Below are 24,267 nucleotides of genomic sequence, written 5' to 3'. Positions count from 1 at the left end.
GAATTACATACAGTACCAGTCATACATACTGTAGTTCTGTCTATGAATTACATACAGTACCAGTCATACATACATAGTTCTGTCTATGAATTACATACAGTACCAGTCATACATACTGTAGTTCTGTCTATGAATTACATACAGTACCAGTCATACATACATAGTTCTGTCTATGAATTACATACAGTACCAGTCATACATACATAGTTCTGTCTATGAATTACATACAGTACCAGTCATACATACTGTAGTTCTGTCTATGAATTACATACAGTACCAGTCATCATACTGTAGTTCTGTCTATGAATTACATACAGTACCAGTCATACATACTGTAGCTCTGTCTATGAATTACATACAGTACCAGTCATACATACTGTAGTTCTGTCTATGAATTACATACAGTACCAGTCATACATACTGTAGCTCTGTCTATGAATTACATACAGTACCAGTCATACATACTGTAGTTCTGTCTATGAATTACATACAGTACCAGTCATACATACTGTAGTTCTGTCTATGAATTACATACAGTACCAGTCATACATACTGTAGTTCTGTCTATGAATTACATACAGTACCAGTCATACATACATAGCTCTGTCTATGAATTACATACAGTACCAGTCATCTGTAGTTCTATGAATTACATACAGTACCAGTCATACATACATAGCTCTGTCTATGAATTACATACAGTACCAGTCATACATACTGTAGTTCTGTCTATGAATTACATACAGTACCAGTCATACATACATAGTTCTGTCTATGAATTACATACAGTACCAGTCATACATACTGTAGTTCTGTCTATGAATTACATACAGTACCAGTCATACATACATAGTTAGTCTCTGTCTATACAGTACCAGTCATACATACATAGTTCTGTCTATGAATTACATACAGTACCAGTCATACATACTGTAGTTCTGTCTATGAATTACATACAGTACCAGTCATACATACAGTCTGTCTATGAATTACATACAGTACCAGTCATACATACTGTAGCTCTGTCTATGAATTACATACAGTACCAGTCATACATACTGTAGTTCTGTCTATGAATTACATACAGTACCAGTCATACATACTAGTTCTGTCTATGAATTACATACAGTACCAGTCATACATACTGTAGCTCTGTCTATGAATTACATACAGTACCAGTCATACATACTGTAGCTCTGTCTATGAATTACATACAGTACCAGTCATACATACTGTAGTTCTGTCTATGAATTACATACAGTACCAGTCATACATACATAGTTCTGTCTATGAATTACATACAGTACCAGTCATACATACTGTAGTTCTGTCTATGAATTACATACAGTACCAGTCATACATACATAGTTCTGTCTATGAATTACATACAGTACCAGTCATACATACTGTAGCTCTGTCTATGAATTACATACAGTACCAGTCATACATACTGTAGTTCTGTCTATGAATTACATACAGTACCAGTCATGCATACATAGCTCTGTCTATGAATTACATACAGTACCAGTCATACATACTGTAGTTCTGTCTATGAATTACATACAGTACCAGTCATACATACATAGTTATGTCTATGAATTACATACAGTACCAGTCATACATACTGTAGTTCTGTCTATGAATTACATACAGTACCAGTCATACATACATAGTTCTGTCTATGAATTACATACAGTACCAGTCATGCATACATAGCTCTGTCTATGAATTACATACAGTACCAGTCATACATACTGTAGTTCTGTCTATGAATTACATACAGTACAGTCACATACATAGTTAGTCTATGAATTACATACCAGTCATACATAGTTCTGTCTATGAATTACATACAGTACCAGTCATACATACTGTAGTTCTTTCTATGAATTACATACAGTACCAGTCATGCATACATAGTTCTGTCTATGAATTACATACAGTACCAGTCATACATACTGTAGTTCTGTCTATGAATTACATACAGTACCAGTCATACATACTGTAGCTCTGTCTATGAATTACATACAGTACCAGTCATACATACTGTAGCTCTGTCTATGAATTACATACAGTACCAGTCATACATACTGTAGCTCTGTCTATGAATTACATACAGTACCAGTCATACATACTGTAGTTCTGTCTATGAATTACATACAGTACCAGTCATACATACATAGTTCTGTCTATGAATTACATACAGTACCAGTCATACATACTGTAGTTCTGTCTATGAATTACATACAGTACCAGTCATATATACTGTAGCTCTGTCTATGAATTACATACAGTACCAGTCATAGTTCTGTCTTTGAATTACATACAGTACCAGTCATACATACTGTAGCTCTGTCTATGAATTACATACAGTACCAGTCATACATACATACTGTAGTTCTGTCTATGTAGTTCTGTCTATGAATTACATACAGTACCAGTCATACATACTGTAGCTCTGTCTATGAATTACATACAGTACCAGTCATACATACTGTAGCTCTGTCTATGAATTACATACAGTACCAGTCATACATACTGTAGCTCTGTCTATGAATTACATACAGTACCAGTCATACATACTGTAGTTCTGTCTATGAATTACATACAGTACCAGTCATACATACAGTGTCTATGAATTACATACAGTACCAGTCATACATACATAGTTATGTCTATGAATTACATACAGTACCAGTCATACATACTGTAGTTCTGTCTATGAATTACATACAGTACCAGTCATACATACTGTAGTTCTGTCTATGAATTACATACAGTACCAGTCATACATACTGTAGTTCTGTCTATGAATTACATACAGTACCAATCATATATACTGTAGCTCTGTCTATGTATTACATACAGTACCAGCCATGCATAGTTCTGTCTTTGAATTACATACAGTACCAGTCATACATACTGTAGCTCTGTCTATGAATTACATACAGTACCAGTCATACATACTGTAGTTCTATCTATGAATTACATACAGTACCAGTCATGCATACATAGCTCTGTCTATGAATTACATAAAGTACCAGTCATACATACTGTAGTTCTGTCTATGAATTACATACAGTACCAGTCATGCATACATAGCTCTGTCTATGAATTACATACAGTACCAGTCATACATACTGTAGTTCTGTCTATGAATTACATACAGTACCAGTCATACATACATAGTTCTGTCTATGAATTACATACAGTACCAGTCATACATACTGTAGTTCTGTCTATGAATTACATACAGTACCAGTCATACATACATAGTTCTGTCTATGAATTACATACAGTACCAGTCATACATACTGTAGCTCTGTCTATGAATTACATACAGTACCAGTCATACATACTGTAGTTCTGTCTATGAATTACATACAGTACCAGTCATACATACTGTAGTTCTGTCTATGAATTACATACAGTACCAGTCATGCATACATAGCTCTGTCTATGAATTACATACAGTACCAGTCATACATACTGTAGTTCTGTCTATGAATTACATACAGTACCAGTCATACATACTGTAGCTCTGTCTATGAATTACATACAGTACCAGTCATACATACTGTAGTTCTGTCTATGAATTACATACAGTACCAGTCATACATACTGTAGTTCTGTCTATGAATTACATACAGTACCAGTCATACATACTGTAGCTCTGTCTATGAATTACATACAGTACCAGTCATACATACATAGTTCTGTCTATGAATTACATACAGTACCAGTCATACATACTGTAGTTCTGTCTATGAATTACATACAGTACCAGTCATACATACTGTAGCTCTGTCTATGAATTACATACAGTACCAGTCATACATACTGTAGCTCTGTCTATGAATTACATACAGTACCAGTCATACATACTGTAGTTCTGTCTATGAATTACATACAGTACCAGTCATGCATACATAGCTCTGTCTATGAATTACATACAGTACAAGTCATACATACTGTAGTTCTGTCTATGAATTACATACAGTACCAGTCATACATACATAGTTCTGTCTATGAATTACATACAGTACCAGTCATACATACTGTAGTTCTGTCTATGAATTACAAACAGTACCAGTCATACATACAGTTCTGTCTATGAATTACATACAGTACCAGTCATACATACTGTAGCTCTGTCTATGAATTACATACAGTACCAGTCATACATACTGTAGTTCTGTCTATGAATTACATACAGTACCAGTCATGCATACATAGCTCTGTCCATGAATTACATACAGTACCAGTCATACATACTGTAGTTCTGTCTATGAATTACATACAGTACCAGTCATGCATACATAGCTCTGTCTATGAATTACATACAGTACCAGTCATACATACTGTAGTTCTGTCTATGAATTACATACAGTACCAGTCATACATACATAGTTATGTCTATGAATTACATACAGTACCAGTCATACATACATAGTCTGTCTATGAATTACATACAGTACCAGTCATACATACTGTAGTTCTGTCTATGAATTACATACAGTACCAGTCATACATACTGTAGCTCTGTCTATGAATTACATACAGTACCAGTCATACATACTGTAGCTCTGTCTATGAATTACATACAGTACCAGTCATACATACTGTAGCTCTGTCTATGAATTACATACAGTACCAGTCATACATACTGTAGCTCTGTCTATGAATTACATACAGTACCAGTCATACATACTGTAGTTCTGTCTATGAATTACATACAGTACCAGTCATACATACTGTAGTTCTGTCTATGAATTACATACAGTACCAGTCATACATACATAGTTCTGTCTATGAATTACATACAGTACCAGTCATACATACTGTAGCTCTGTCTATGAATTACATACAGTACCAGTCATACATACTGTAGTTCTATCTATGAATTACATACAGTACCAGTCATGCATACATAGCTCTGTCTATGAATTACATAAAGTACCAGTCATACATACTGTAGTTCTGTCTATGAATTACATACAGTACCAGTCATGCATACATAGCTCTGTCTATAAATTACATACAGTACCAGTCATACATACTGTAGTTCTGTCTATGAATTACATACAGTACCAGTCATACATACATAGTTATGTCTATGAATTACATACAGTACCAGTCATACATACTGTAGTTCTGTCTATGAATTACATACAGTACCAGTCATACATACATAGTTCTGTCTATGAATTACATACAGTACCAGTCATACATACTGTAGTTCTGTCTATGAATTACATACAGTACCAATCATATATACTGTAGCTCTGTCTATGAATTACATACAGTACCAGCCATGCATAGTTCTGTCTTTGAATTACATACAGTACCAGTCATACATACTGTAGCTCTGTCTATGAATTACATACAGTACCAGTCATACATACTGTAGTTCTGTCTATGAATTACATACAGTACCAGTCATACATACTGTAGTTCTGTCTATGAATTACATACAGTACCAGTCATACATACTGTAGCTCTGTCTATGAATTACATACAGTACCAGTCATACATACTGTAGCTCTGTCTATGAATTACATACAGTACCAGTCATACATACTGTAGCTCTGTCTATGAATTACATACAGTACCAGTCATACATACTGTAGTTCTGTCTATGAATTACATACAGTACCAGTCATACATACTGTAGTTCTGTCTATGAATTACATACAGTACCAGTCATACATACATAGTTCTGTCTATGAATTACATACAGTACCAGTCATACATACTGTAGCTCTGTCTATGAATTACATACAGTACCAGTCATACATACTGTAGTTCTGTCTATGAATTACATACAGTACCAGTCATGCATACATAGCTCTGTCTATGAATTACATACAGTACCAGTCATACATACTGTAGTTCTGTCTATGAATTACATACAGTACCAGTCATACATACATAGTTATGTCTATGAATTACATACAGTACCAGTCATACATACTGTAGTTCTGTCTATGAATTACATACAGTACCAGTCATACATACATAGTTCTGTCTATGAATTACATACAGTACCAGTCATGCATACATAGCTCTGTCTATGAATTACATACAGTACCAGTCATACATACTGTAGTTCTGTCTATGAATTACATACAGTACCAGTCATACATACATAGTTATGTCTATGAATTACATACAGTACCAGTCATACATACATAGTTCTGTCTATGAATTACATACAGTACCAGTCATACATACTGTAGTTCTTTCTATGAATTACATACAGTACCAGTCATGCATACATAGTTCTGTCTATGAATTACATACAGTACCAGTCATACATACTGTAGTTCTGTCTATGAATTACATACAGTACCAGTCATACATACTGTAGCTCTGTCTATGAATTACATACAGTACCAGTCATACATACTGTAGCTCTGTCTATGAATTACATACAGTACCAGTCATACATACATAGTTCTGTCTATGAATTACATACAGTACCAGTCATACATACTGTAGTTCTGTCTATGAATTACATACAGTACCAGTCATACATACATAGTTCTGTCTATGAATTACATACAGTACCAGTCATACATACTGTAGTTCTGTCTATGAATTACATACAGTACCAGTCATATATACTGTAGCTCTGTCTATGAATTACATACAGTACCAGCCATGCATAGTTCTGTCTATGAATTACATACAGTACCAGTCATACATACATAGTTATGTCTATGAATTACATACAGTACCAGTCATACATACTGTAGTTCTGTCTATGAATTACATACAGTACCAGTCATACATACATAGTTCTGTCTATGAATTACATACAGTACCAGTCATACATACTGTAGCTCTGTCTATGAATTACATACAGTACCAGTCATACATACTGTAGTTCTGTCTATGAATTACATACAGTACCAGTCATACATACTGTAGCTCTGTCTATGAATTACATACAGTACCAGTCATACATACTGTAGCTCTGTCTATGAATTACATACAGTACCAGTCATACATACTGTAGTTCTGTCTATGAATTACATACAGTACCAGTCATACATACTGTAGTTCTGTCTATGAATTACATACAGTACCAGTCATACATACTGTAGCTCTGTCTATGAATTACATACAGTACCAGTCATACATACTGTAGCTCTGTCTATGAATTACATACAGTACCAGTCATACATACTGTAGCTCTGTCTATGAATTACATACAGTACCAGTCATACATACTGTAGTTCTGTCTATGAATTACATACAGTACCAGTCATACATACATAGTTCTGTCTATGAATTACATACAGTACCAGTCATACATACTGTAGCTCTGTCTATGAATTACATACAGTACCAGTCATACATACTGTAGCTCTGTCTATGAATTACATACAGTACCAGTCATACATACTGTAGCTCTGTCTATGAATTACATACAGTACCAGTCATACATACTGTAGTTCTGTCTATGAATTACATACAGTACCAGTCATACATACTGTAGTTCTGTCTATGAATTACATACAGTACCAGTCATACATACTGTAGCTCTGTCTATGAATTACATACAGTACCAGTCATACATACTGTAGTTCTGTCTATGAATTACATACAGTACCAGTCATACATACTGTAGCTCTGTCTATGAATTACATACAGTACCAGTCATACATACTGTAGCTCTGTCTATGAATTACATACAGTACCAGTCATACATACTGTAGTTCTGTCTATGAATTACATACAGTACCAGTCATACATACTGTAGTTCTGTCTATGAATTACATACAGTACCAGTCATACATACATAGTTCTGTCTATGAATTACATACAGTACCAGTCATACATACTGTAGCTCTGTCTATGAATTACATACAGTACCAGTCATACATACTGTAGCTCTGTCTATGAATTACATACAGTACCAGTCATACATACTGTAGCTCTGTCTATGAATTACATACAGTACCAGTCATACATACTGTAGCTCTGTCTATGAATTACATACAGTACCAGTCATACATACTGTAGCTCTGTCTATGAATTACATACAGTACCAGTCATACATACTGTAGTTCTGTCTATGAATTACATACAGTACCAGTCATACATACATAGTTCTGTCTATGAATTACATACAGTACCAGTCATACATACTGTAGCTCTGTCTATGAATTACATACAGTACCAGTCATACATACTGTAGTTCTGTCTATGAATTACATACAGTACCAGTCATACATACTGTAGCTCTGTCTATGAATTACATACAGTACCAGTCATACATACTGTAGCTCTGTCTATGAATTACATACAGTACCAGTCATACATACTGTAGTTCTGTCTATGAATTACATACAGTACCAGTCATACATACTGTAGCTCTGTCTATGAATTACATACAGTACCAGTCATACATACTGTAGCTCTGTCTATGAATTACATACAGTACCAGTCATACATACTGTAGTTCTGTCTATGAATTACATACAGTACCAGTCATATACATAGCTCTGTCTATGAATTTCATACAGTACCAGTCATACATACTGTAGTTCTGTCTATGAATTACATACAGTACCAGTCATACATACTGTAGCTCTGTCTATGAATTACATACAGTAACAGTCATATATACTGTAGCTCTGTCTATGAATTACATACAGTACCAGTCATACATACTGTAGTTCTGTCTGAATTACATACAGTACCAGTCATATACTGTAGTTCTGTCTATGAATTACATACAGTACCAGTCATACATACTGTAGCTCTGTCTATGAATTACATACAGTACCAGTCATACATACTGTAGCTCTGTCTATGAATTACATACAGTACCAGTCATACATACTGTCTATGAATTACTCTGTCTATGAATTACTATACAGTACCAGTCATACATACTGTAGTTCTGTCTATGAATTACATACAGTACCAGTCATACATACTGTAGCTCTGTCTATGAATTACATACAGTACCAGTCATACATACTGTAGCTCTGTCTATGAATTACATACAGTACCAGTCATACATACTGTAGTTCTGTCTATGAATTACATACAGTACCAGTCATACATACTGTAGCTCTGTCTATGAATTACATACAGTACCAGTCATACATACTGTAGTTCTGTCTATGAATTACATACAGTACCAGTCATACATACTGTAGCTCTGTCTATGAATTACATACAGTACCAGTCATACATACTGTAGCTCTGTCTATGAATTACATACAGTACCAGTCATACATACTGTAGTTCTGTCTATGAATTACATACAGTACCAGTCATGCATACATAGCTCTGTCTATGAATTTCATACAGTACCAGTCATACATACTGTAGTTCTGTCTATGAATTACATACAGTACCAGTCATACATACATAGTTCTGTCTATGAATTACATACAGTACCAGTCATACATACTGTAGCTCTGTCTATGAATTACATACAGTACCAGTCATACATACTGTAGCTCTGTCTATGAATTACATACAGTACCAGTCATACATACTGTAGTTCTGTCTATGAATTACATACAGTACCAGTCATACATACATAGTTCTGTCTATGAATTACATACAGTACCAGTCATACATACTGTAGCTCTGTCTATGAATTACATACAGTACCAGTCATACATACTGTAGCTCTGTCTATGAATTACATACAGTACCAGTCATACATACTGTAGCTCTGTCTATGAATTACATACAGTACCAGTCATACATACTGTAGCTCTGTCTATGAATTACATACAGTACCAGTCATACATACTGTAGTTCTGTCTATGAATTACATACAGTACCAGTCATACATACTGTAGTTCTGTCTATGAATTACATACAGTACCAGTCATACATACTGTAGCTCTGTCTATGAATTACATACAGTACCAGTCATACATACTGTAGCTCTGTCTATGAATTACATACAGTACCAGTCATACATACTGTAGCTCTGTCTATGAATTACATACAGTACCAGTCATACATACTGTAGTTCTGTCTATGAATTACATACAGTACCAGTCATACATACTGTAGCTCTGTCTATGAATTACATACAGTACCAGTCATACATACTGTAGCTCTGTCTATGAATTACATACAGTACCAGTCATACATACTGTAGTTCTGTCTATGAATTACATACAGTACCAGTCATACATACTGTAGCTCTGTCTATGAATTACATACAGTACCAGTCATACATACTGTAGCTCTGTCTATGAATTACATACAGTACCAGTCATACATACTGTAGTTCTGTCTATGAATTTCATACAGTACCAGTCATACATACTGTAGTTCTGTCTATGAATTACATACAGTACCAGTCATACATACATAGTTCTGTCTATGAATTACATACAGTACCAGTCATACATACTGTAGCTCTGTCTATGAATTACATACAGTACCAGTCATACATACTGTAGCTCTGTCTATGAATTACATACAGTACCAGTCATACATACTGTAGCTCTGTCTATGAATTACATACAGTTCCAGTCATACATACTGTAGCTCTGTCTATGAATTACATACAGTACCAGTCATATATACTGTAGCTCTGTCTATGAATTACATACAGTACCAGTCATATATACTGTAGTTCTGTCTATGAATTACATACAGTACCAGTCATACATACATAGTTCTGTCTATGAATTACATACAGTACCAGTCATACATACTGTAGCTCTGTCTATGAATTACATACAGTACCAGTCATACATACTGTAGTTCTGTCTATGAATTACATACAGTACCAGTCATACATACTGTAGCTCTGTCTATGAATTACATACAGTACCAGTCATACATACTGTAGCTCTGTCTATGAATTACATACAGTACCAGTCATACATACTGTAGTTCTGTCTATGAATTACATACAGTACCAGTCATACATACTGTAGCTCTGTCTATGAATTACATACAGTACCAGTCATACATACTGTAGCTCTGTCTATGAATTACATATAGTACCAGTCATACATTCTGTAGCTCTGTCTATGAATTACATACAGTACCAGTCATGCATACATAGCTCTGTCTATGAATTTCATACAGTACCAGTCATACATACTGTAGTTCTGTCTATGAATTACATACAGTACCAGTCATACATACTGTAGCTCTGTCTATGAATTACATACAGTAACAGTCATATATACTGTAGCTCTGTCTATGAATTACATACAGTACCAGTCATACATACTGTAGTTCTGTCTATGAATTACATACAGTACCAGTCATACATACATAGTTATGTCTATGAATTACATACAGTACCAGTCATACATACTGTAGCTCTGTCTATGAATTACATACAGTACCAGTCATACATACTGTAGCTCTGTCTATGAATTACATACAGTACCAGTCATACATACTGTAGCTCTGTCTATGAATTACATACAGTACCAGTCATACATACTGTAGTTCTGTCTATGAATTACATACAGTACCAGTCATACATACTGTAGCTCTGTCTATGAATTACATACAGTACCAGTCATACATACTGTAGCTCTGTCTATGAATTACATACAGTACCAGTCATACATACTGTAGTTCTGTCTATGAATTACATACAGTACCAGTCATACATACTGTAGCTCTGTCTATGAATTACATACAGTACCAGTCATACATACTGTAGTTCTGTCTATGAATTACATACAGTACCAGTCATACATACTGTAGCTCTGTCTATGAATTACATACAGTACCAGTCATACATACTGTAGCTCTGTCTATGAATTACATACAGTACCAGTCATACATACTGTAGCTCTGTCTATGAATTACATACAGTACCAGTCATGCATACATAGCTCTGTCTATGAATTACATACAGTACCAGTCATACATACTGTAGTTCTGTCTATGAATTACATACAGTACCAGTCAGACATACTGTAGTTCTGTCTATGAATTACATACAGTACTAGTCATACATACTGTAGCTCTGTCTATGAATTACATACAGTACCAGTCATATATACTGTAGCTCTGTCTATGAATTACATACAGTACCAGTCATACATACTGTAGTTCTGTCTATGAATTACATACAGTACCAGTCATACATACATAGTTCTGTCTATGAATTACATACAGTACCAGTCATACATACTGTAGCTCTGTCTATGAATTACATACAGTACCAGTCATACATACTGTAGCTCTGTCTATGAATTACATACAGTACCAGTCATACATACTGTAGCTCTGTCTATGAATTACATACAGTACCAGTCATACATACTGTAGTTCTGTCTATGAATTACATACAGTACCAGTCATACATACTGTAGCTCTGTCTATGAATTACATACAGTACCAGTCATACATACTGTAGCTCTGTCTATGAATTACATACAGTACCAGTCATACATACTGTAGTTCTGTCTATGAATTACATACAGTACCAGTCATACATACTGTAGCTCTGTCTATGAATTACATACAGTACCAGTCATACATACTGTAGCTCTGTCTATGAATTACATACAGTACCAGTCATACATACTGTAGCTCTGTCTATGAATTACATACAGTACCAGTCATACATACTGTAGTTCTGTCTATGAATTACATACAGTACCAGTCATACATACATAGTTCTGTCTATGAATTACATACAGTACCAGTCATACATACTGTAGCTCTGTCTATGAATTACATACAGTACCAGTCATACATACTGTAGCTCTGTCTATGAATTACATACAGTACCAGTCATACATACTGTAGCTCTGTCTATGAATTACATACAGTACCAGTCATACATACTGTAGTTCTGTCTATGAATTACATACAGTACCAGTCATACATACATAGTTCTGTCTATGAATTACATACAGTACCAGTCATACATACTGTAGCTCTGTCTATGAATTACATACAGTACCAGTCATACATACTGTAGCTCTGTCTATGAATTACATACAGTACCAGTCATACATACTGTAGCTCTGTCTATGAATTACATACAGTACCAGTCATACATACTGTAGCTCTGTCTATGAATTACATACAGTACCAGTCATACATACTGTAGTTCTGTCTATGAATTACATACAGTACCAGTCATACATACTGTAGCTCTGTCTATGAATTACATACAGTACCAGTCATATACTGTAGCTCTGTCTATGAATTACATACAGTACCAGTCATACATACTGTAGTTCTGTCTATGAATTACATACAGTACCAGTCATACATACATGTAGTTCTGTCTATGAATTACATACAGTACCAGTCATACATACTGTAGCTCTGTCTATGAATTACATACAGTACCAGTCATACATACTGTAGCTCTGTCTATGAATTACATACAGTACCAGTCATACATACTGTAGCTCTGTCTATGAATTACATACAGTACCAGTCATACATACTGTAGTTCTGTCTATGAATTACATACAGTACCAGTCATACATACTGTAGCTCTGTCTATGAATTACATACAGTACCAGTCATACATACTGTAGCTCTGTCTATGAATTACATACAGTACCAGTCATACATACTGTAGTTCTGTCTATGAATTACATACAGTACCAGTCATACATACTGTAGCTCTGTCTATGAATTACATACAGTACCAGTCATACATACTGTAGCTCTGTCTATGAATTACATACAGTACCAGTCATACATACTGTAGCTCTGTCTATGAATTACATACAGTACCAGTCATACATACATAGCTCTGTCTATGAATTACATACAGTACCAGTCATACATACTGTAGTTCTGTCTATGAATTACATACAGTACCAGTCATACATACTAGTTCTGTCTATGAATTACATACAGTACCAGTCATACATACTGTAGCTCTGTCTATGAATTACATACAGTACCAGTCATACATACTGTAGCTCTGTCTATGAATTACATACAGTACCAGTCATACATACTGTAGCTCTGTCTATGAATTACATACAGTACCAGTCATACATACTGTAGCTCTGTCTATGAATTACATACAGTACCAGTCATACATACTGTAGCTCTGTCTATGAATTACATACAGTACCAGTCATATATACTGTAGCTCTGTCTATGAATTACATACAGTACCAGTCATACATACTGTAGTTCTGTCTATGAATTACATACAGTACCAGTCATACATACATAGTTCTGTCTATGAATTACATACAGTACCAGTCATACATACTGTAGCTCTGTCTATGAATTACATACAGTACCAGTCATACATACTGTAGCTCTGTCTATGAATTACATACAGTACCAGTCATACATACTGTAGCTCTGTCTATGAATTACATACAGTACCAGTCATACATACTGAGTTCTGTCTATGAATTACATACAGTACCAGTCATACATACTGTAGTTCTGTCTATGAATTACATACAGTACCAGTCATACATACTGTAGCTCTGTCTATGAATTACATACAGTACCAGTCATACATACTGTAGCTCTGTCTATGAATTACATACAGTACCAGTCATACATACTGTAGTTCTGTCTATGAATTACATACAGTACCAGTCATACATACTGTAGCTCTGTCTATGAATTACATACAGTACCAGTCATACATACTGTAGCTCTGTCTATGAATTACATACAGTACCAGTCATACATACTGTAGCTCTGTCTATGAATTACATACAGTACCAGTCATGCATACATAGCTCTGTCTATGAATTACATACAGTACCAGTCATACATACTGTAGTTCTGTCTATGAATTACATACAGTACCAGTCATACATACTGTAGCTCTGTCTATGAATTACATACAGTACCAGTCATACATACTGTAGCTCTGTCTATGAATTACATACAGTACCAGTCATACATACTGTAGCTCTGTCTATGAATTACATACAGTACCAGTCATACATACTGTAGCTCTGTCTATGAATTACATACAGTACCAGTCATACATACTGTAGCTCTGTCTATGAATTACATACAGTACCAGTCATACATACTGTAGCTCTGTCTATGAATTACATACAGTACCAGTCATACATACTGTAGTTCTGTCTATGAATTACATACAGTACCAGTCATACATACTGTAGCTCTGTCTATGAATTACATACAGTACCAGTCATACATACTGTAGCTCTGTCTATGAATTACATATAGTACCAGTCATACATTCTGTAGCTCTGTCTATGAATTACATACAGTACCAGTCATGCATACATAGCTCTGTCTATGAATTTCATACAGTACCAGTCATACATACTGTAGTTCTGTCTATGAATTACATACAGTACCAGTCATACATACATAGTTCTGTCTATGAATTACATACAGTACCAGTCATACATACTGTAGCTCTGTCTATGAATTACATACAGTACCAGTCATACATACTGTAGCTCTGTCTATGAATTACATACAGTACCAGTCATACATACTGTAGCTCTGTCTATGAATTACATACAGTACCAGTCATACATACTGTAGCTCTGTCTATGAATTACATACAGTACCAGTCATACATACTGTAGCTCTGTCTATGAATTACATACAGTACCAGTCATATATACTGTAGCTCTGTCTATGAATTACATACAGTACCAGTCATACATACTGTAGTTCTGTCTATGAATTACATACAGTACCAGTCATACATACATAGTTCTGTCTATGAATTACATACAGTACCAGTCATACATACTGTAGCTCTGTCTATGAATTACATACAGTACCAGTCATACATACTGTAGCTCTGTCTATGAATTACATACAGTACCAGTCATACATACTGTAGCTCTGTCTATGAATTACATACAGTACCAGTCATACATACTGTAGTTCTGTCTATGAATTACATACAGTACCAGTCATACATACTGTAGCTCTGTCTATGAATTACATACAGTACCAGTCATACATACTGTAGCTCTGTCTATGAATTACATACAGTACCAGTCATACATACTGTAGTTCTGTCTATGAATTACATACAGTACCAGTCATACATACTGTAGCTCTGTCTATGAATTACATACAGTACCAGTCATACATACTGTAGCTCTGTCTATGAATTACATATAGTACCAGTCATACATACTGTAGCTCTGTCTATGAATTACATACAGTACCAGTCATGCATACATAGCTCTGTCTATGAATTTCATACAGTACCAGTCATACATACTGTAGTTCTGTCTATGAATTACATACAGTACCAGTCATACATACATAGTTCTGTCTATGAATTACATACAGTACCAGTCATACATACTGTAGCTCTGTCTATGAATTACATACAGTACCAGTCATACATACTGTAGCTCTGTCTATGAATTACATACAGTACCAGTCATACATACTGTAGCTCTGTCTATGAATTACATACAGTACCAGTCATACATACTGTAGCTCTGTCTATGAATTACATACAGTACCAGTCATACATACTGTAGTTCTGTCTATGAATTACATACAGTACCAGTCATACATACTGTAGCTCTGTCTATGAATTACATACAGTACCAGTCATACATACTGTAGCTCTGTCTATGAATTACATACAGTACCAGTCATACATACTGTAGCTCTGTCTATGAATTACATACAGTACCAGTCATACATACTGTAGCTCTGTCTATGAATTACATACAGTACCAGTCATACATACTGTAGTTCTGTCTATGAATTACATACAGTACCAGTCATACATACTGTAGCTCTGTCTATGAATTACATACAGTACCAGTCATACATACTGTAGCTCTGTCTATGAATTACATATAGTACCAGTCATACATACTGTAGCTCTGTCTATGAATTACATACAGTACCAGTCATGCATACATAGCTCTGTCTATGAATTTCATACAGTACCAGTCATACATACTGTAGTTCTGTCTATGAATTACATACAGTACCAGTCATACATACATAGTTCTGTCTATGAATTACATACAGTACCAGTCATACATACTGTAGCTCTGTCTATGAATTACATACAGTACCAGTCATACATACTGTAGCTCTGTCTATGAATTACATACAGTACCAGTCATACATACTGTAGCTCTGTCTATGAATTACATACAGTACCAGTCATACATACTGTAGCTCTGTCTATGAATTACATACAGTACCAGTCATACATACTGTAGTTCTGTCTATGAATTACATACAGTTCCAGTCATACATACTGTAGCTCTGTCTATGAATTACATACAGTACCAGTCATATATACTGTAGCTCTGTCTATGAATTACATACAGTACCAGTCATACATACTGTAGTTCTGTCTATGAATTACATACAGTACCAGTCATACATACATAGTTCTGTCTATGAATTACATACAGTACCAGTCATACATACTGTAGCTCTGTCTATGAATTACATACAGTACCAGTCATACATACTGTAGCTCTGTCTATGAATTACATACAGTACCAGTCATACATACTGTAGCTCTGTCTATGAATTACATACAGTACCAGTCATACATACTGTAGTTCTGTCTATGAATTACATACAGTACCAGTCATACATACTGTAGCTCTGTCTATGAATTACATACAGTACCAGTCATATATACTGTAGCTCTGTCTATGAATTACATACAGTACCAGTCATACATACTGTAGTTCTGTCTATGAATTACATACAGTACCAGTCATACATACTGTAGCTCTGTCTATGAATTACATACAGTACCAGTCATACATACTGTAGCTCTGTCTATGAATTACATACAGTACCAGTCATACATACTGTAGCTCTGTCTATGAATTACATACAGTACCAGTCATATATACTGTAGCTCTGTCTATGAATTACATACAGTACCAGTCATATATACTGTAGCTCTGTCTATGAATTACATACAGTACCAGTCATACATATTGTAGCTCTGTCTATGAATTACATACAGTACCAGTCATATATACTGTAGCTCTGTCTATGAATTACATACAGTACCAGTCATATATACTGTAGCTCTGTCTATGAATTACATACAGTACCAGTCATACATACTGTAGCTCTGTCTATGAATTACATACAGTACCAGTCATATATACTGTAGCTCTGTCTATGAATTACATACAGTACCAGTCATACATACTGTAGTTCTGTCTATGAATTGCATACAGTACCAGTCATACATACTGTAGCTCTGTCTATGAATTACATACAGTACCAGTCATACATACTGTAGCTCTGTCTATGAATTACATACAGTACCAGTCATACATACTGTAGTTCTGTCTATGAATTACATACAGTACCAGTCGTACATACTGTAGCTCTGTCTATGAATTACATACAGTACCAGTCATATATACTGTAGCTCTGTCTATGAATTTGAGAGTGGTTAAATTTCTGCAACGTACATTTTTTAAAACGTTTCTCTGAGCGGATAAAACAGGCAGGTCACCAGGTGCGCAGAGCCTGTTTCAGGTTACCAGCCCCTCAGCTGTTTACCAATAAGAGTGGTGGGGTATCCACTGTGTTGTTGTTTAAAAATATTATTTTCAATTGATATTATTAAATAGTTCTACATAGTTCCAACAACTGAAGTAAAAAATAATTTTGAAATTATGCATTTATTGTATGTGACCCCAGCAGGTTGTGGTCACACAGAAGACAGAACAATAAAAAACGAACAAGCATTTTTCTATGATGTGCTATTAGTGTGTTTGCACTTGCCAGAATACGTATGTGCTTTCGGTTTGTGCGCTCATACCTGTCTGCATCTGTGTGTGTGTGCGTGTGAGAGAGAAAGATAATTCTTTGTACCTGAGAGATGGGTCTCAGTCTTCACGCTCCTCGTTGCTCTATTCTGGTTTTCTTGATTAACTTCTTTTAATTCAATCACCTGTTTGTTGACGTAGTCGGCCATCTTAACTAACCATACCGAATATCAATGATTTCCCCAATCAATCAATTAATCAACTAATTCAGACTGACCTTTTATTGTAATATATAAGATTTTTTACTTTTACTTATAGTATTAATTAACTTACTTCTACTGTATGTTTACCTTTCTAACAGACTAATATCTGCTGTATGATTCTAACTTCAATGACAAGTTGTTGTCTGATGTGCCTCTCCATTGGTGTCTCTGTCTGTCTGTGGTCGACTGCAGTAGAAAGAACGTTTTAAGTATGCAATCTCTTTCAAGCAAGATGTTATATTCCGCAATAACTATATGTGACATTGTTCGTAAGGAAGTGACATCATGGCTCGCACTTTGTGACTCACATTAAATCAGGAAGCTGGTAAAACTCAGAGATTGTTCCTTTATTTACTCATCTGTGCCTTTGTTCTTCTTATTATAAAAGTTATTTATAATGATTGATCATGTCACATGACATGTTGCTAATAAAAAGAGCTAGAGAGAGAGAGATTTGTGTACAGTCTACAAGAAATGATACATAATTAACTGTACATTTTAAGATTGACAATAGGTATTGAGTATTATATACCTAATTTGTTTTGTGTGCGTACATGATTCTGTGTGTGTGTGTGTGTGTGCATGATTCAGTGTGTGTGTGTGTGTGTGCATGATTCAGTGTGTGTGTGTGTGTGTGTGTGTGTGTGATGAAGAGCCTTTTTCACAGATCCAGTAGTGTGGATATGAACACTGATAGTCCCACCATTCTCCTTGGCCTGATGACCAGTAAGGTATCACCACACAGTTCTCCAGGCCACCAACATTAGGCTCTCCACTCCTCCAATACCTGCAGTAGAAACAACAGAAATATACTGGCCACTCTCTCAGAACCCAGAGTATGAACAACACAGAGTTAGACTGACCACTCTCTCAGAACCTAGAATATGAACAACACAGAGTTAGACTGACCACTCTCTCAAAACCTAGAGTATGAACAACACAGAGAATCAGTCCTACTTCACCAACTGTGGTCAGTGTTATTAGAGTAGTAGTCTCTTACCTTGGCGTGATCAGTGTTATTAGAGCAGTAGTCTCTTACCTAGGGGTAGTCAGTGTTATTAGAGCAGTAGTCTCTTACCTTGGGGTGGTCAGTGTTATTAGAGCAGGAGTCTCTTACCTTGGGGAGGTCAGTGTTATTATAGAGCAGTAGTCTCTTACCTTGGGGTGGTCAGTGTTATTATAGAGCAGGAGTCTCTTACCTTGGAGTGGAGTGTTATTAGAGTAGTTGTCACACCCTGACCTTAGTTATCTTTGTTTTCATTATTATTTTGGTTAGATCAGGGTGTGACGAGGTTGGGTATGTTAGTTTTTGTATTGTCTAGGGTTTTTTGTAGATCTAGAAGTTTTCGTTAGTCTAGACAATTGTATGTCTTTGGTGGCCTGAAATGGATCCCAATCAGAGGCAGCTGTTTATCGTTGTCTCTGATTGGGGATCATATTCAGGTAGCCATTTTGCCTAGTCCTTTTGTGGGTTCTTGGTCTATGTTTAGTTGCCTGTCTGCACGACGCATATTAGCGTCACGGTTTGTTCTTTTGATAGTTTGTTCAGTGTTATTTCTATAATTAATTAAAGAAGAATTACGCTTACCACGCTGTGCCTTGGTCTCCTCCTTACGACGACCGTGACAACAGTAGTCTCTAACCTTCGGGTGGTCAGTGTTATTATAGATCAGTCGTCACTTACCTCGGGGTGGTCAAAGTTATTATAGAGCAGGAGTATCTTACCTCGGGGTGGTCAAAGTTATTATAGAGCAGTAGTCTCTTACCTTGGGGTGGTCAGTGTTATTATAGATCAGTAGTCTCTTACCTTGGGGTGGTCAGTGTTATTATAGAGCAGTAGTATCTTACCTTGGGGTGGTCAGTGTTATTATAGAGCAGGAGTCTCTTACCTTGGGGTGGTCAGTGTTATTATAGATCAGTAGTCTCTTACCTTGGGGTGGTCAGTGTTATTATATAGCAGTAGTCTCTTACCTTGCGGTGGTCAGTGTTATTAGAGCAGTAGTCTCTTACTTTGGGGTGGTCAGTGTTATTATAGAGCAGTAGTCTCTTACCTTGGGGTGGTCAGTGTTATTATATAGCAGTAGTCTCTTACCTTGCGGTGGTCAGTGTTATTAGAGCAGTAGTCTCTTACCTTGGGGTGGTCAGTGTTATTATAGATCAGTAGTCTCTTACCTTGGAGTGGTCAGTGTTATTATAGAGCAGTAGTCTCTTACCTTGGGGTGGTCAGTGTTATTATAGATCAGTAGTCTCTTACCTTGGGGTGGTCAGTGTTATTATAGAGCAGTAGTCTCTTACCTTGGGGTGGTCAGTGTTATTATAGAGCAGTATTCTCTTACCTTGGGGTGGTCAGTGTTATTATATAGCAGTATTCTCTTACCTTGGGGTGGTCAGTGTTATTATATAGCAGTAGTCTCTTACCTTGGGGTGGTCAGTGTTATTATATAGCAGTAGTCTCTTACCTTGGGGTGGTCAGTGTTATTAGAGCAGTAGTCTCTTACCTTGCGGTGGTCAGTGTTATTATAGGCAGTAGTCTCTTACGTTGGGGTGGTTAGTGTTATTATAGAGAAGTAATCTCTTATCTTTGGGTGGTCAGTGTTATTATATAGCAGTAGTCTCTTATCTTTGGGTGGTCAGTGTTATTATAGAGTAGTCGACAACATCCGGTCAAATGGCAGAGTTATTTTGAGGGGACAGCAAATTTACACTGTTATACAAGCTGTACACTCACTATTTACATTGTAGCAAAGTGTCATTTCTTCAGTGTTGTCACATGAAAAGATACTCTCAAATATTTACAAAAATGTGAGGGGTGTACCTACTTTTGTGATATACTGTATATATACTGTATATATATATAAATATATATATATATATAAAATGGAGTAGAATGTAACAGCAAACCCACACATCTCAACACAGCGACCATGCTTCCTTCACTCAATCAACATATTGTGGATTAGAGGGAGCATGGCCGAGATGCGTGTCTGCCGCTCCACCCCTCCCCACATGAAATAGCCTTTTTGAGGCTGTTGAGGTGAGGGCAGGCCCACAACAATGGCCAGATTGAAATGGAACAGCACTACAACCTTATGTTCCCTGTACTCTATATATATCTGTTTATTATACCTGTTGATAAAGAGCTCATACGTGAAACTATTCTAACTCTTTCACAGTGAAAGTGACACTGACTCCGAATGGGAGCCCCCAGTGCCAAGGTGTCCATCCTCCACTGAAGCTGGTTCATCCAGCCGGATCCCTGCTGTCTCCGGCTCCACACCTCCCGGGCCATCTATAGGTGTGAAGGCACTGACAAAGAGGTGGAGGAGGAGGGGAAGTGTGCAACCTGCAAACAAAGGGCCAGACGAGCGTTGGCACACTGTCCTAGAAGATGATGTGGAGCCCCCTCAACTAACATTTAGGACGGAAAGGAAGCCAGGACCTCAGCTGAACATGACTGCAATGGACTGCAGCCCTCTTCAGCCTTTTCAGCTGTTTTTCACCCCATCTGTTGTTGATTCACTTATGTCTAACACGAATAAGTATGGGGCGAAGAAGCAAGCAGGCAAAAAAGTAGCATTGATGCCCATTTCCATGTCAGACCTTTTCTGCTACCTTTCACTGGTTATCTACATGGGGCTGGTGAAGCTGAAAACCCTGAGGGACTACTGGAAAATGTAATCTCTCTACCAACTGCCTTTCCCCCTCACTGTCATGTCTTGAAAAAGGTTTCTGGTTCTCTCACAGGCGCTTCATATCAGTGACCCAGAAGTTGATGAGGTAAATGACAAGAAGTGAGGCACAGCAACGTTTGATAGACTCTGCAAAATCAATCCTCTCTACCCCAACATTGTTGAGCCCTGCAAGACCTATTTTCAGCCAGCCCAGAACCTGTCCATAGATGAGCGGATGGTAGCCTCAAAGGCCAGAATTGGCCTCAAACAATACATGAGAAACAAACCAACTATGTCGGGTAACAAGCTGTTTGTTTTGGCAGAATCTGTGTGTGCCTACACTTACAATTATTTTGTCTATAAGGGGAAGAACAGTTTTTCTACCGGTAAGGGACTTAGCTATGACTCTGTAATGTAGTTATTGGATTTTCAACTGCTGGGGAAGGGCTACAAACAGTTTGTGGATACCTTAGGAAGCTGGATGTGTGGGCTTGTGACACCATTCGTACCAACAGGGTGGGCTTTCCAAAGACAAAGGTGAACGACATGCCTAGTCAGGCTGAGCGGGTTACCATGCGATGGATCCGTGAAGAAGGCCTGCTCTTTGTGAAGTGGATGGATACCAGAGAGGTGGCGATGTGCACACTATCCACACGTCCTTCAGTGGAGATCACATCATCAGGCGTGTGAAGGACGGTGCCGGGACACGGACCACAAAAAATGTCCCCATTCCAGCTGCTGTGAAGGACTACAACAAGAGCATGGGAGGTGTGGTCCTGTCAGATGTGCTGATAGGATACTACAATGTTCTCCACAAGACCATGAAATGGTACAAGACATTCTTCTATCGACATTGCTGTGGTGAATGCATTCACCCTACACAAGGAAATGGCTAAGAGCTGCAGAAAGCCCTCCATCTCACAGCTAGCCTTCAGAGAGCTGCTCATCAAGGAGCTTGCTGGCTACAGCACCACTGCACCACGTTCTGGCCCCTCTACCTCTGTCCCTTCTGCTCCTGCCACAAGTGATGTTCATCTGCCCAAATGTATTTCTGCAGGCATGGATGTGCCTCAGGGCCAAAAAGGGTACAGCAGTAGAGGCGTCGTTGTGTTCTTTGCAAAATGAAGTCCCCCATCACCTGCACCACATGCTTGGTGACACTCTGCTTTACAGCAGAAAGAGATTGATATGGCACATGGCATCAGCAGCACAATATTGTGTAGAGGACTGAGGGTCTTCCAAATATTGAAAGTGTGTAAATTGTTACCCTTGTTATTTTGTCAATTTAAATATTGTTTTTAGTCTTTTTTGGGGGGGGGGTGTTAGAATACCATTTTGGTATTTTGTATATAGCTATTTGGTTCAAAATATATAACTTCACCAATTCGGCCACTTGGGTACATTTGGGCAACTTGTGTGGGACACCTGGGTGACTTCATGCTAAATGTCATGTAGCACACTCATTCCGGAAGTTATCATTCTGAAACTTTGCACAAGTACTGTTGCCCTCTTATGTTTTTCACTGAAATTGTCCCCATCATCCTATCTGAAAGTTTGTTTTGTCTTGTTCATTTTAAAGATGATGCAACAACAATAAAAAGAAAAAATGTATATTATTTTACTTATATTATTTAAACCAGATCT

General features: G+C 36.7%; 1 protein-coding gene across 1 annotated transcript in view; it reads right to left on the bottom strand.

Moving 5' to 3' along the window:
• Window positions 1–19,147, bottom strand: part of LOC135561788 (C-type lectin domain family 4 member M-like) — a 41,214-nt gene extending 22,067 nt beyond the window's left edge. Inside the window, exon 1 of the mRNA XM_065003638.1 lies at window positions 18,796–19,147. Coding sequence (XP_064859710.1) covers window positions 18,796–18,898 — 103 coding nt within the window. The 5' untranslated portion in view covers window positions 18,899–19,147. The remainder of the gene's footprint in view (window positions 1–18,795) is intronic.
• Between the last annotated feature and the right edge of the window lie 5,120 nt (window positions 19,148–24,267).

Source organism: Oncorhynchus nerka, linkage group LG18 (assembly GCF_034236695.1).
Source record: "Oncorhynchus nerka isolate Pitt River linkage group LG18, Oner_Uvic_2.0, whole genome shotgun sequence".
NCBI lineage: Eukaryota > Metazoa > Chordata > Actinopteri > Salmoniformes > Salmonidae > Oncorhynchus > Oncorhynchus nerka.
This window is presented reverse-complemented; position numbering and strand designations above follow the sequence as displayed.